At 42.8% G+C, this 16906-nt stretch overlaps 1 protein-coding gene across 4 annotated transcripts in view; it reads right to left on the reverse strand.

The window, feature by feature from the left end:
- Positions 1 to 11450: 11450 nt before the first annotated feature.
- Positions 11451 to 16906, reverse strand: part of ZNF366 (zinc finger protein 366) — a 311266-nt gene continuing 305810 nt past the window's right edge. For all 4 annotated transcript variants that reach the window (XM_019665068.1, XM_019665070.1, XM_019665069.1 and 1 more), the window contains one exon: positions 11451 to 15554. In XM_019665068.1, the coding sequence (XP_019520613.1) occupies positions 15007 to 15554 (548 nt within the window). In that variant the 3' untranslated portion in view covers positions 11451 to 15006. The remainder of the gene's footprint in view (positions 15555 to 16906) is intronic.

Genomic DNA, 16906 nt, shown 5'->3' on the forward strand with positions numbered 1-16906 from the left:
AAAAACACAACACCTTTAAAATCCCACCACACTGAGAGCATAACCTTCCTCTGATGAATGTCTGCTTTCAATGTCATTTGAGGCGAATCATCACATCGGGATCAAGACCATTTGCACACCACATTGTTATCAACAATCCACTTCTCATCACCAGTTATCAGTCGCTTCAAAAAAGGATTGTTTTCCTCACGTTTAATGAGCATGTTTATACGCACTGTCAAATGAACTTTGAGTTCATATGGAACCGAAATATCAGGCTTGCTTACATATCCCAGCTTCTTCAGGTGGTTGTGAACACTTGAATGATGGATGTTCAATGTTTCTGCAATCTCTTGTGTCATGTAACGTGGGTTTGACTCGATTAATGCCTTTATTTTGTTGTCATCAACCTCAGTGGGCCTCCCTGACCGAGGAGCATCACTGAGATCAAAATCACCAGCACAGAATGTCGTGAACCATCATTGGCATTGATGTCCTCGTAGAGCATTGTTACCATAAGCTTTATGCAACTTTTCACAAGCTTGACGCACATTCTTCCCTTTATAGAAGTAAAACAGTAAAATATGGCAAAAATGTACAGTTTGGTCTTCCATCTTCATCTTGTTGTAAAATCTTGAAAACTCAACCAAATTGCTCAATTTTTTTTTAGAATGAAGCTAGAACTGTCAGCTGTCAAATGACATGGAAACAACATAGATGCGAATGACTCTAGTACTTCCAAAAATGAACTCGTGCCATCTGTCGCAAACATGCATCATGACTTTTCTGACAACCCAATAAATTAGCAACATTGGTTCTTTCTCTGTAAACAAACAAATGTCTCATAGAAGTTTTACGGTTTATTTATTTATTTTTAAGTTTTTGCAGTTTAAAATTTTCAGGCTTGAGGAAGAGGGTAGATAGTTCCCAGGAACTTGAATCCTGGTTGGATGCTAGTTCTACCTCATGCGCCCCACTCCCACCCAAATGGAAGATGCAATTCTTCCCTACTAGTCACAGACAAGTCCCAGGAAAGATAAATCCCAATCTTTTTTGGTACAAGCTTTACAAGGGCCAACCAAGAGTACAGCCAGTTTGCTACAGCTATTAGGTCACCTTACAACTTGGGGTCAAGGGAAAATAGAATCAGTGTACCCACCAAAAGGACTACAGTAAAACAACTAGAATAAAGACTTTTCTTCAAAACTCAAGCAAAGTCCTTGACCTTTGAAGGATAAGAGGTATAAGACAACAGGAATAAAGCCCATATAATTACTGGGGCATTCAGTTTCTATTTACATGGACAAAGCTCCAGTTCATCTATTATTTTCTATTTTTATATTCATGAGAAAAAACAAGGCAATTACAAAACTAGATATGGATTTCAGCATTCATAGCTGAACAGATAAAAAATTAAATGTTTTAATTTAAAAATTACGATCACAATGAGATAACACTTCACTGAACCTATTAGAATGGCTATTATTTAAAAAATGGAGAATTACAAGTGTTTGAGAGGATGTGGGAAAATGGGTACTTTTGTGAACTGCTGGTGGGAATGAAAAATGGTGCAGCCACTGTGGAAAACTGCTTGGCAGTTTCTTGAAGAGTTAAACATAGAATTACCAAATGACTCAGCAATTTCACTTTCAGGTATATACCCCAAAGAATTAAAAGTAGGAACTCAAATAGATATTTCTACACTAATGTTCATAGGAGCATCATTCAAAATCACCAAAAGATGAAAAAAACTCAATCGTTCATTACAAAACAGATGAATGAATAAAGAAAATGTGCTATAGGTGAGAGAGCCAAGATGCCGAAGTAGGTAATGCTATGCTTGCCTCCTCCCATGATCATATTAAAATTACAACTAAATTACAGAACAATCAACCTGGAGAGCATCAGAAGTCTAGCTGAACAGAAGTCCTATAACTAAGGATATAGAAAAGATCCACATTGAGACTGGTAGGAGGGTCAGAGATGCAAAATGGGCGGGTCCCACACCTGTGTGTGGCAGTTGAGGATCAGGAGGGATATGTTAGCTGTGGAGGTCCCCTGAAGGAGCAAGGGACCCCAGCCCAGAGTACCGGTGCTGGGATAAGAGCCCCCACAACAGCCAGATATGCGGATTCCAACTATCCAGGTGAGACAGAAGGCTGCAGGAAACACAGATAGCCTCTTAAAGGGCTGGCACAGACTCACTCACTTGCAAGCACCCACCTTGGGCTCTGGCAGAGGGACAGTGACTCGAGAGGTGTCAGAGACAGGCAGAGGCTGAGTTGTGTGGCTTCAGAGCAAGGACTGGAGGGACAGTTGCCATTTTCCCTGTAGAATCCTGCTCCTGTGCAGGCAGCAGGTGGGCGCCATCTTTCCTGTGTTGAGCCCTCCCCCACATGGCCAAATCTGAATCATCATTGGCCTGGTAAGCTTCGCTCACTCCACCCTGTTGATTCCCTGGAACCCCACCCCACACAACTCGTGCAGTGTCTGAGGCACTTCTGTGGCCATCATTCAGCCCCACCTGTGCTGCACTTTTTCTTGGACAACTGTTAGGGGTCTACGGGACCCAAGTGAGTGATGGCTAGCCTCCATGTGCTCTGAGACTTTTGCTGAGTAGCTCCAGGCTCAGCACTGGCACAAAACTACAATCTACATTAACTTGGTAAACACTACTCGTCCCACCTTGGGGATTCCCTGAGACCCCCACCTCACCCAACTTGCATACTACAAGGAGCTCTATCAGTGGCTGAGCTTTACCAGAGCTAGCAAATGGCAGCAGGCCTTGGGATGCCCTGGGCTTTTAGCAGAGCTACCACAGGCCTGGTACTGGTGGCAGCCATCCTCGGTTTATAGCATGGCCTCCCCCAAGCATCTCCAGGTCCAGCACAGGCAGTGACTAATGATGCATTGCTTTGTGGCTCCTACCAGGTAGTTCCTGGCCAGTCATAGGAAGTGGCTGACCTGGGCCTGCACCGGAGCCCCTCTCAAGAGGCTCCAGAACCAACATACTTGGAGGTTGGCTTTAGACCACAGCAGAGCACCACCCAATTAGTCCCACAAACAACATACCCAAAGGGTGGTCTCAGCAGGCACCAGAGCCTATAAGCTATGGACGTGGCCAAACCCCACAGCCAGTCAGTCTGAGGGTCAATCCCATTCACTGACGTGCTAATAGCAATCAAGTCTCAACTATAACAGGAGGGCAAACACAACCCACATAAGGGACACTCCTAGAACACCCAGTGCAGGTGACCAGGGAGACTGCACCAGTGGGCCCATAGGGCACCTACTACATAAGGCCACCTGGCTAAGACTGGGAGGCACAGCAGATCTACCTAATACATAGAAACAAGCACAAAGAGGTAATCAAAATGAGGAAACAAAGAAATACATACCAAATGAAAGAATAGGAGAAAACGCCAGAAAAAGAACAAAATGAAAGTGAGGCAAGCAACCTACCAGACACAGAGTTCTAAACAATGGTTATAAGGAACTTAGTGAGAAGTCAGTGAGAACTTCAACACAGAGATAGCAAGCATAAAAATGACATAGAAACCATAACAAAGAACCAGTCAGAAGTGAAGAATACAATAGCTGAAATGAAGAATGCAGTAGAAGGAATCACCAGCAGACTACATGAAGCAGAGGATCAATTGGTGATTTGGAAGACAAGGTAGCAGAAAGCACCCAGTTAGAACAGTAAAATAATAATAATAATAATAACAATTTTTTTAAAAAACAAATAAAAGGCATCCAAATTGGAAAGGAAGAAGCAAAACTGTCATTATTGGCAGATGACATGAAACTACATATAGAGAACCCTAAATATTCCATCCAAAATATTTAGAATAAATAAATTCAGTAGAGTAGCAGGATACAAGATTAATATTGAGAAATAGGTTGCATTTTTTACACATCAATAACAAACTGTCAGGAAGAGAAATTAAGAAAACAATCCCATTTATAATTGCATCAAAAAAACAAAACAAAACAAACAAAAACCCTAGGAATAAACTCAATCAAGGAGGTAAAAGACCTGTACTTGGAAAACTATTAGACACTGAAGAACAAAATTGAAGAAGACACAAATAAATGGAAGCATTAATGTGCTCATAGGAAGAATTAATATAGTTAAAATGTCCATACTACTAAAAGCAGCCAATAGATTCAATATAATTTCTATCAAAATACCAATGGAATTTTTCACAGAACTAGGACAAATAATCTTAAAATTTATATGCAACCCTAAAGGGCTCTGGATAGATAGCCACAGTAATCTTGAGAAAGAAGAAAACAATTGGAGGTATCATACTACCTGATATCAAACTATACTACAAGGCTATACTAATCAAAACAGCATGCTGCTGGTACAAAAACAGACACATAGATCAATGAAACAGAATAGAGAGCACAGTAATAAACCCATGCCTATATGATCATTTAATCTATGACAAAGGAAGCAAGAATACACATTGAGGTAAAATGTGTGAGGATCAAGAAATACAAATTGGTAGTTACAAAATAGTCATGTGGATGTAAAGTACAGCACAGAGAATATTGTCAATAGTGTTGCAACAATTATGTATAGTACCAAGTAGTACCCTAATAAGGGGGATCAGTACATAAATTATATAAATGTCTAACCACTATGCTGTATACCTGAAGCTAACATAAAATAATATTGTATGTCAACTGTAACTGAAAAAAAATTTTACATTAAAAAAAAGAAAATGTGGTATATACATAGAATGCGATATTATTGTCTTAAAAAGGAATGAAATTTTGACACATGATATAACATGGATGAACTTTGAAAACATAAAGCTAAGTAAAATAAGCCAGATACAAAAAACAAGTATTATGTGATTCCGCTTATATAAAGTTATCTAGATTCTAGAGTAGTCAGTCATAGAGCCAGAAAACAGAATATAGGTTACCAGGGACTAGGGTGAGGAGAGAGTGGGAAGTGATTGCTTAGTGGATACAGAGATTCTGTTTGGGATGATGAAAATGGATAGTGTTGATGGTTGTACATTATTAATGTACTTAATGCCACTGAAGAGCACACTTAAAAATGGTTTAAATGGTCACTTTTGTTATGCATATTTTACCATAATAAAAAAAGAACATAGCTTGCAAAGCTTGCAAATACATTAATTACATTCACAATGTTATATAAACATCACCACCAGCTGCAGCCACCTCCCCCAGAATAGGTCCTCCATAGCCCAGAATTGGGGGGGAACGAAATCTGCCAGTGCTCACTGGCTGCTCAGCTGGCCTAGAATAGCTTCCTACATCAGGAGCTGGGAAAGGCGGGAGCTGCCACTTGGATTATCTACTTGGAAATCCACTGGAATTGCTCTTCCACAGCACAGGTCTGTGGGGTAAGGAGGGACTTTCCTCACTAACCACCTCACTCAGCTCCTCCGTCCTGAGCAGGGGTTTGGGGCTGGGAAGCGGCACCACTGTCTGGCCACTATCCCAGGATAGGTCTTCTGCATGGAGCTGGGAAGATGGGAGTTGCCACTTGCCTGTCAAGCCCACTGGAATGATCCTCCACAACATGGATCTGGGTTGGTGGGATGAGTGCAGCCATGCCTTCCATTATTCCTACTGAGTTTCTACAGATTTTGTTGAATAAATATTTCTTAAATTGCTGTAAGCCCTTTAGTCAAGCTCCAGAGGTTTTAGGTTATTGTTTTTACTAATTTTTACTGGTTTAATAGATGTCTCCCTGGGGGTGAAGTTTCACTGGGATCCTTATACCAACATTCAGGCAACCCCCTCCTTCTCCATAGAGTTTTAATTGACCATAATGGAAAGATGCATATTTTGGACAGCAGCATTTTGTACAGGTCCTCTTGAAAGATCTTCCTGGTAAGTTCATGTATCAGTCGTATACCCTTCTTATTGTTTCCCAAGGAGAAGCAGAGACAGTGGCCACATCCAGTCTCATTACTGCAGATGGCATAATGGTGGCCAAGCCCTTGGCTCCGAGCGCTAACAGTCTGAATTAAGGCGAAGTATTTGGTTACATAAATCTGAGATCAAAACTAAAGTGTCCCTACAGGAAGATAAGGGGATTGACAGAGTGGAGGCACACAGAGCTTTTGCAAAGACAAGCCCTTTGAAATTCACAAAATCAAATCACCTGTGTCTTCAGATAGCGGCTTAGAGTGACTTCTGAGGGGATTAGACTCTGCCGGCAGTGTTTGCTTCACAGAGATGCATCATTATACTTGATGAATGTTTATTGAATATCCTCTAGGAGGCTGACATTGTAATTATCTGTTTCTAAGACTGTATCTCCTTGCTTTAATTTTTGCTTTTTCTTCCTGAAAAGACTTTGCTATTACTGGGGATTTCATATTTCTTTTTTTTTTTTCCATTGGTTTTTCGGGGGTGAAAAGAGGCAGTTGACTCCAAGCTCTGTGTATACAGTCTTGCAAAACCACAGCTGAAGATTTTAAAGTCTTCTGACTTGGCTAACCTGACACTCCATGTGAAGCTGTTTTCTTCACTAGACTTGCTCTAGGTTGGAAGGGAAGTGGCCCTTCAACAATGGCAAATGACACAGCTATCATCTCTGCAAGTCCAGAATGATTAATAGATTTTACCTCATCCACCCCTTCATCCGACACAGGTTGCAGACGAGTTTCATCATTACTACTTTCTAGAAGAAGAAACAAAATTATTTACCAGCATCTTAATATGGTGACTTGCTAAAATGAAAGAAGTATTCTTTTAATCCTTTTAGATATGTCTTGATACGAGATAGGACAATTAAGTTTGCGAACTCATCCTAGAAAAAGTGCTACATACCTCATTGCTGAATATCACTACAACCACCTTTGAATTACTCCCCTTGGGAAGCTATGCACTGATGCTCATGCCTAATCCACCCTTCAAAGCAATTTTGGAACTCTTTTTCTGGAATGGCCACCAGAGCTACTGTCATATTACCCTTGATGTCCTGAATGTCATCAAAATGTCTTCCTTTAAATATTTCTTTTATATTTGGGTAAAGAAATGAGTCATTGGGGGGCAAGATCAGGTGAGTAGGGAGGGTGTTCCAATACAGTTATTTATTTACTGGCTAAAAACTCCCTCACAGACAGTGCCATGTGAGCTGGTGCATTGTTGTGATGCAAGAGCCATGAATTGTTGACTAAAAAGTTCAGGTCGTCTAACTTTTCCAATCAGGCTTTTCAGCACTTCCAAATAGTAAACTTGGTTAACTGTTTGTCCAGTTGGTGTGAATTCAAAATGAATAATCCCTCTGATATCAAATAAGGTCAGCAACATCGTTGCAACAAATTTGAGAACTTAATTGTCAGGCCTCGTATCTCTTCATTTTCCTTCCCAAGACTATTTGTTTAAGACCTGCCCTGTGAAAAGACTCATAATGCATATTTCAAACATCAGTTTAAAACGATTCTTCAGGTATGATCAGAAGCTTTTAGCACCCCCTCCTCCGCCTTCACATTGCCTCTGTGATCTCTGGCATGTCTTTCAAGCACCCTTCCCCCGCACCCCCGGCTGCCCAAGTGCATTCTGAATAGCAAGGATTCCTGGCTGGACTTTCTGTTTGGGTCAAGTTCACAGAGGGTTCTTGTGTCTCTTTCATCATTTAATAAAGATAAGGGGTGGAGGTCAGGGGAAGCATGTCTTAGAGATGAAGGGAAAATTGAGATCTTTGATTCAAAGACTATGGCTCCATCACTTTCTCTTATGTAGACATTGTATTCATCCCAAACTTCCTACTGCAAATCACTCTGGTACGACGTGACAATGCAGCAGATACACGAGAACTTTTCCCACAACAAACTACAAACACAGCCCCCTCTCTGGGGAGCCTAAGAGAAACTTTTGGGCTTCCACTTCCCCTCCATTTGTTTGAAGGATCAAGAGAACACAGTTCCATTTTCAACAAAAATTAAAAAGGAAAATCATGAAAAGAGCCAACCTCCTTTTTTTCTGTCTCTCTTAATATATTGTTGCATCCAGGGAAGAGGAAACAGTGAGCGCCACTGATACTGGGTCCCCAGGGACCCTATAAGGGTCACTCCCCAGCTATCAAATGAGCATGTCTTCCTCCACTTGTAGAGCAGGTTTGTAACGGGACTGGAAGTTACTCTTGGCTCAGCTTTGCTGTGCAAAAAGAAAAAAAAAATGAAACGCCACAATGCTTTAAGGAACCAACTGTGTTCACACCTGGGTTTTCACAGAGAGGACAGTTTTTAGCTTTAAGAGTTTGGAGGTTTGGAGAAAGGAGATTTGGAAAACCATTAGCCGTGTTCCTGCCAGCCTCCGAAGGCCTGCTAAGAACTGTGTGTTCCTTAAGGGCAGGGACAAACTCCTTCCACATGTTTTTGTTTTTCATTTCTTCTTAAGGTGTTGCCTGTAGTGCCATGGGCCAATTCATTTTGGGACTTAAAATATGACAATGTCTCATTTATTCTGCCTCGTTACAAAATAATGTGTACACTGGATACAATTTTCCAGATCACTGGACTGTCTGTCACCCTTTGAGAACTGAAGAGTTTAAAATGAAAATATATTTGGAGTGCATTTACTTAATAAATATGGTAGAGATTAACTAATTGTTCTTTGACCATGCAAGTTTGTTATCATGAACATGTATTATTTTACTGGCTGGGTCAGAGATGTCCTCAGGGCCTGTGGGGAGGAAATGGAATTTTTGCAGCTTCCCCCTATGGTCTTGGGGTTCTTAGCCTCTCTCCATTAGGTTCTCTGGTCTGTAACTCTGCTCATTTGTCTTCACTTCTGCTGTTTCTCCCCAGGATCTGTGCCTGAGAAGCTTCATTGTCTTTTTCAGTCTCGACTATTTACTTCTTCATCAATTGTAACTCAGAACAAACTGAGAGAAACCTGATGGACTTAATTCTACATATGTTACATACCTGGTAAATATGCTCTCCTGGTAACCAAATAAAAAGCATGGGTTTTATGATAGCTATAAAAATCTAAATCATCTCTTCCGTCACTATGTGAGGAGGTGAATCTCATATTAAGTGTCATTTTGTTTTGTACTTTCAAAAATATGCATTTGTCTTATTAAAATTTGCCTTTGGCAGAACACGTCAATTGGACCTCCAAAACAGATTTTGAACCATCCATTTCTAGCTTCTTCTTTGCTACCTCCTTAATCCAGGCCAATATTCTCTCTCAAAGACTATTAAAACTGCCTCTGAATGGTTTCCCAGCATCCTCCTGGCTCCCTTCCAACATATCCTCCACACTACGCCAGGATGAGCTTTAGAAAATGTCAGTCTCATTATTTCACCCTCATGCTCAGTGGCTTTCCACGTCAGCCTCTCCTTGCATCACTCTCGCTCTCTGTTGTGTTCTGATCACGAGGAGGGAGCAGAGCTGTTGTTACACAATAGGTCAAGGAGGAGGATGTGTGGCACCTACTTGACTCACGTGGGCTTCTTTTGCTACTTCCTTCTCCATTCGTGACTGTAAATGAACAGGTACAGCAATGCCAGTCTCACAACGGTATGTGTCTTAGTCTGCTTGGGCTGCTATAACTAATACCATAGACTGGGTATGTCTATGGTATTAAGGCGTAAATAACAGACATTTATTTCTCAGTTCTGGAGGCTGGGAAGTCCAAGATCAAGGTGCTGGCAGGTTCTGTGTCTGGTAAGGCCCTGTTTCCTGGTTTTCAGATGGCTGCATTCTTGCTGTGTCCTCACATGGTAGGGAGAGAGAGGGCTCAGGTCTACTCCTTTTCTTGTAGGGATATTAATCCCATTATAGCCTCACCCTTATGACTTCATCTAAACCTAATTACCTCCCAAAGGCCCCACCTCCAAATACTGTCATACTAGGGGTTGGGGCTTCAACGTAGGAATTGGGGGGAGGGGAGACACATTCAGTCTATAGCAGCATGATGACCAAGACTCAGGTCCCTTGGGTCTGGAAAGCCACTGAGGCTGAAGGTGACAGGGATTTTAGACAAGCAATGGAGGAGGAGATAAATGAGTGTCAGTTGTGTCTCTTAGAATAATTGCTGCCAAAGTTGGTCCCACTAATTTGCATATTCTGAGTTTCCCCTTAGGAAGGGAGGCCCACTGGAATCCTGGAGGAGTTGCTCCATGAATATACATGAAGAAGTGGGCTGGAGTGATGCAGGGGGTGGACTCTGGTAGATGCACGGATGAGTCACCCGGTCTCTCTTCAAGGAAAGGTTTACACTGAGCTGTGGGGTGTGCGGTCAGCAGCCAGACTCCAGCCAGGGCTCCTTGAGGGTCTGTCCCTGCTGAAGAGTCACATCTTCCTGAGGTCACGCCCTTCCTGGGTGACTGAGCCAAGTGGGGGTGGTTGGCCTGCACATCTCACGCACTGTGGCACAGCTCTGATGGGCAATCCTTGCCCAGTGCTGCCTGCTGAGCTTGGTGGGGCCTACATCACAGTTTGGCTTTTCTCTTTTCTCCATCTTCTTTTCTCTTCCTTCTTTTCACTGGTGCTAATCCCTAATAAGCATCTTGCACCCATATTTGCCTGAGCATTTACTTCTAGAGAACTCAACCTGCTACATGCTCTATGCTTTGAAGGCAAAGAAGGAACTTACCAAGCTGGTAATTTGGAACAAGTTATTTCATTGTCCTGAACCTCCATTTCCTCATCCGTAAAATGGAGGTAACAATATTTGTCTCTCAAAGTTGTGTGAGGCTTAAATGAGATGGAGTGTGTAATCACCTGGCCCAGTGCTCGGCATATAACAGTGTGTCATGTTCAAAAGGGAAGGTCCCTGAGAAAGGGACAACTGCCCATGCCAACACAGCTTTGTGTGTTCTCTGCTGAAGAGGGAGAGCTGAGTGTTCTGTTTTCTGGCCACATTGGTGATGGTAATAATGGATAATTCTTACATAGCATAAACTGTGAGACAGGCACATAAGCATCTCACATATATTAACTCATTTAACCCACAAAGCAACCTGGTGAGGAAGGTACTGTTCCTAGTCTCATTTTATAGATGAGGAAATTGAGACACAGAGAAGTTCATGAATTGGGCTCAGGTTCCAGAGATTGAAAGTAGGGGAGCTGGACTTTGAACCCAGGAACCGGACACCAAAATCTGTGTTCTCGCCCACGAGAGTACACTGCCTTTTGGCTGAACTTTAATGTACAAAGAACTTGATGCAGAATAAGGCAATCTCATGTCTAGCCTCCCACTGCCTCATGACACCCTTCTAGAACTAAGTTTTCTGAATAGGAAAAAAGAAGAGGATGAGGAAGACGTCACCTGCCTGCAGAGGGGCTGAGGGTCATTAATCCTTTCTGAAGCTGTGAGGGAGGGAGAATCCAACATCCATGTCCCTGGGGCTGAGGCCCCAGCTAATGGGAACCACCTTAGCAGAGGATATGAAGGCATGAGTGACACATCAACAATGGCAGCTTCCCTGCAAAATTTCAGATATCTGCAAATAATTAACTCAGCTTGTTCCACATGTCTTTATTTGCTTAAATTAACAAAATATAGAGATTACATGCTCTTTTCAGGTAGACTGCTTTTTCACTGAAGCAGAAAGCAATATTCACAACTTGGGTTGCTACGCACTTGGAGTTTTAGTTTTTAAATAGCAAGCCAGAATTCTGTACAAAATCAACATTTGGTGTAATGTTGTCCAAATATGTGAAGGATTTTTAAATGTTAGCTCTGTTACATTTTGTTCCAGGAAAGCAAAGATCATGATTCAAAAAACGATGTTAATATTTTATTAAATGCCTTCAGGGCTTAATAAATACAGTATGCACACTGAGCTTTCTCATGCAACTACTCACATACAAATATACCAGTTACCCTTGTGGGGTTGTGAAAGGTCAGCCTTAGTCTCATGGCTAGTGGGGAGTCAAATGTTTAAAAAAAAAAAGGATAAAAAAATTAGAAGTCAACACAAGGAGGTAATCATAGGCCTGAATGAAAAGTAATAAAAGAAAGATATGCCATTTGGCTGGTCAGTTGGTTGGTTTAAAATGACAGTGGTCAAAAGCCTAGAAAGCATTTGGTAGTGACCTATTTTCAGAGTGTCACAATGTGATGAATGTCATGCTGTCCTGGCCCTGGAACGCTGGTAACCTTGGATGGTTTCATCCCTTAGTTCTCTGAGGATGGCCTCAGGGCCTCTCCCTCAGATTGGCATTCTAGTTAACTAGCTATTAGGCAAGGTTGACCAGCCCTTTCCTGAGCTCTGCACTTATGCATTGGTGTCCATATACTTTATTACCCAAACTAGGATACTTTCAAGAGTTCAGGTGCCACTACTGGTAAATTACCTGGGACAACAGGTATAAACCAGGGCTGTCTCAGGCAAACCAGGATGCTGGTCACCCAATGATATATAAAAACAACATTTTAACCTTGGTTCTCAGAAGGTCAGTGTATACTAACTGCAGAGTTAGAGCTAATTAAATATCTTATACCCAGAATCAAGAACTAAAAACAAGCTTTAGAATATACTCCATAACAATTTTTTATTACTTTTCCTAGACTTTTTTTTTTTCTTCCTCCCAATGAAATTGTACTTGGAAGGCTAACATACTAAAACAGATGAAATGTGAGCCACTCTGAGTGACATGGGCCTGGGAGCTGAAGTCCTTCTTCTCCCCTAGCACCTCTGGAGGGGCCCAAGAGAGACCTCTGGCTCCTCAACAGGCGATCTGGAAACCACTCTTCTAAACCATACTCTCTCCCTCTCAACATTACCTTGTTCCGCTAACATTCCCACATGACGTGTTCGAGTTGGAAAGGACTAGAACTTGCTATTCTAGATGTCCTGGTTCTTATTCCAGCTAGCCAGACCCAGAACAAATTAGAAGTCTGCAGCCCTTCTAAGTAGGTCCTTAATGCATAGATGCTGAAAGGATGAATGTGTAACAAGACCCTAAGAGCTGGGGACCTCACAGCCACTTTATGAGCTTCCTGGGCAATTTCATCAAAGGAACTGGTGAGCTGTATTAATAACGAATGGAAGGCAGTTGCCCTCTGAAGACCTGAAACAGGCTCTTGGTCCAGAGTTGTATTTGTCACTGCAGAAATCACCACATTCCCTTCACCATCCCCTTTGCAGGTGCTCTGACCTAAGGACATGGGCGGCAGTAGAAAACCCAAGCAGCTCTGGCACTTCGTGGTGGCGAGGCTGAAGGAAGAAGCTTTAGGTAAGGTGGCAGGAGAAATGCATCAGTGGTTGACGAAGCACGCAGGGGAACGGTAAGGACTAGACGAGGCTGCTGGGGAAGCACCTGGGCCAAGAGAACAAGCCAGCGTAACGCAGTCAGAGGCGGGCCAGACCTTCTAAAGCAATACACTGGGAACTCTGAGAGGAGAGGAAGCACAATGATAAACAGTACCTAGCTCTACAAATAGAGAGTTGAAACTACCAAAAGAAAGACGCAGCCTTTACATAAACCCAGACACAGTACCAGAGGGTTACTGCTTATGGTCAGTCACACGTATGCGACATCCTGCCAGTGCTGCTTTTCTCAGTGCTCGTGCCTAGGGCAAGCCTGCCTGCTGGGCCCAACCCACCCATTACAGTCATTGTCACTCACTGGGCTCATGATTCAAGCATCTAGGAAGAAACAGTCACTATAGGCTGGCTACGTATTTTTAAACACATTAACAGTGACCATAAACATTATAAGCATCATCTTCTAATACAAAAAGTATGTGTTTATACAATGTGCGTGTGTGTGTGTGTGTGTGTGTGTGTGTGTGTGTGTGTGTCCTTGTGAGGCGCTTACGGAACAGATAAAAAGCCTAAGTCAGCAGTATGATTTTGAGGTCTCCTGCTCTCTACCATAACGAGTCTGAAGCCAGAAACAAAAATATTTATGGAGTCCCTGGGAGGGGTCTCCTGGGAGCCACTATTTTAGCCCAGTCAGTTTTTTTCAACCCTGGCTGCATTTAAGAATCATGGGGCCATTATTTGGAAAATAACCAGTGCTGGGGCTTCACTTTACACCAATTAAATCAGAATCTCAGCGGGGTGAGGTCCCAGTATGGGTAATCTTTAAAAGGCTCCCCAAGATGATTCTAACGTACAGGCAGCATTGAGAACAGCCCAGAATCTCCCTTATTAGTGATTAGCTGATGGTTATTCTAATCCTCCAAGTAAGTCAGATCTTCGATTTCAGGGAGAATTCCTCCTCCACTCCTACAGCTCCAGCACTGAGGAAAACCCCACTGTTCACAGGTGACAACTCTTCCTGCAGCTGCTTTGTGGGGCACAAGACCTCTGAGCAAGGTCTCCAGGAGGGAGCTGTGCTCAGGACACAAGGCATTAATTAGCCTGTCGATGCTGTGTACTGCTGGGCCACCTGAAAATATGCTCCTAATGCCACATCTGCTGAAGGTAACTGCAGCAGAGCAAGGCAGGCCCCAGCTGGGTTTCCTTTAGTCAGAATTATTCATCTTCTCTTGAAATTGTATCTTATTTCTACAGCAACTAAGTGACAGCACTCTTTTCAATAACTCACCCTCCTGTGTCATTTCTGATATTTTTGATTATTTAATAAAGACAATGTTTATACATATACAACTACTCATATTTCCATCTATCTAGAAAAATATTATAACTTTCACACATTCAACTAAATAGTCATTAATAAGGTAACATGTCAAGCACCATATTTTTGCAACTTGAAAGAAATTTACCATGTATTGTGTATTAGTCAAAGAAAAATAGAATTTCTAAAAGCACCTCAGCATCAGCTTACAGTCAGAGATCTAGAAGAATATGTACAGCTTATCATACTGGAGATGCACAAAATAACACTGAAGAAGACCCTGCACGTGTGTTAAATATCAAGGGCCCTGTGAATGACCTGAGAAGCATTTACGTTGCTGGAGACAGTCCCTGCTCATCTAATCTGAGCCATTTGTAAAGATGTGCGCCATTTGCCAGCCTCCAGCAAATAGCAGCTCATGCAGAAAGCTATGTTTGAACTGTCTAGTTCTCCTTTTCCAAATGTATTTCTAAAACTGCCCACTTAGATACCTAAAAGCACTGCTTGTTTTTCCATTTTCCTCTCCAGTAATTCTTTCAAACTCTCATCTCTGTGCTTGAAGTACAAGTAATCAGAAAAGGACGCACCCCGCCGGGTGCTCTGCAGGGCCCTGAGGCTGGGACCCTCGTCTCGGTGGGCACAGTCTCTTTCCTGGCAGCCCTCTGCCCCAAGGCTGTCCTTGCTCTTCTCCTGGCGTTCTTCCTTTGGCGTGTCCTTCTCCTCCTCCTCCTCATCCTCCTCCTCCTCCTCCTCGCAGTCTTCTTGGAGAGCCCTGGGGACCAGCTTGGCCTTGGTGGAGAGATCTTGGGGCGTGCAGAGCTGCCGGCTCTGAGAGGCCAGGCCTGGACTGTCCCGCTCCATTTCGTAGCAGGTGTCATCCTCCTCCTCATCGTGGCAGGAGCTGCCCCTGGCGCTCTCCCCATCAGACTGGAACGCCCGGCGCTTCTGGGACAGGTCGAAGGGCTCCTCCTGCTCCAGGCTCCTCAGGACCCCCGCTGTCTGCACCAGGGCCATTCTCCCCCTTCCAAAACCTGCGAGAGCAAAGGCAGTGTTCACGCCCCCGGAAAAGCCTTTGAAAATGGGTCATGGGAGGGTACTTGGGGCCATTCAGTGTAGTTTGATTTCACATTTTAAAAATAGATACATTCCCAGAAAGGATGTGGAGAGGGGCCTTGTTCCGGATGGGGTCTACATGGGAATAACCCCTTTAAGGTGACTTTGGCAACATGTACACAAAGCTTAAAATAAGCATAGCTCTGACTTAGCAATTACACTACCGAGAATTTAAACTATGAAAATAGGGAGGCAGGTGCACAAAATGTGTGTGTAAGGCTGCACAGGACCATAGCAAAACTGTGAAAACAATTTATCTGATGGAGGCTTTTCTAAAATAAATAATGGCATGCCTATACAAAGAACTATGTGTAGAAGATGTAGAGACACACTTATGATCATAAAAAAGTATTCTCTATATATTTTAAGGAAAAAATATGTATTTATTGTATATACTTACAGTGTTAACCCAATTCTCCCTTTCTCTCCCTTTGTCTCTCTCTCTCTCAAAAAAAAGGATGTATGTCAAAATCTCAAAAATGAGGCGATTTTGATATTGTTTTCACTTCTAATGCACTTATTATTTTCAATGAGCATACATTTTACCATAAGAAAAAAACCCCAATAATAGAGGTATTTTCATCTTAGAAAAAAAAAGGTATTTCATTTGGGGCCAAGGAGGCCACCCCATAATTGGGTCCCTAAGCATAGCCAGAGGAGGGAGGGCATAAAGCGGTCCTCTGAGGAGCCCTAAAGCCCTGTGTCTAACTACGAATGTCCCTGCTGTCAGACACAGTGATGCGAGAGGGTCTCACTTTTAGTTTCAGTTTGAGGACCCAGTAAGGATGGACTTTTCAGCAGCCAACAGATCCGTGGTAGCACTCCACCTGCTCTGTAAGGCCTCTGCCAGTGGTGAGCCAACAGCCAGGCCCTAAGGAACAGGTGGTGCCTCCTGGAGAGAGGAAACAGGAGTGAAGGGTTCGGGGGTGCGGCCAGAGCCCACTGCACCACAGGAGAGCCAGGCTTCTGGGTGGGGGCATACTTGCAAAAGAAGCTGACGTCCAATTTTGCCTACTTTATGATAAGGTCAGGCAATGAAGCTGTCTAGAGCTTTTATCTTGTCAGGGGCCCAGGGAGGGTCTTTTTCATCCGGGTCATGCTTTTTGAGCCATTGCAAAAACTAGAGTGAAAAAATGCTAACACCTTTTGTAGATGAAAACATTAAAATTGTTGAAAGTCTGTTAAAAAGTTTCAAAGCAACTCTCTGATATATAGCGATGCTCTTTCTTTTTCCAGAATGACAGAGTTATTAGATGCCTTTTAGGATTTG

The sequence above is a fragment of the Hipposideros armiger genome, unplaced genomic scaffold, assembly GCF_001890085.2.
Source record: "Hipposideros armiger isolate ML-2016 unplaced genomic scaffold, ASM189008v1 scaffold_432, whole genome shotgun sequence".
Classification (NCBI taxonomy): domain Eukaryota; kingdom Metazoa; phylum Chordata; class Mammalia; order Chiroptera; family Hipposideridae; genus Hipposideros; species Hipposideros armiger.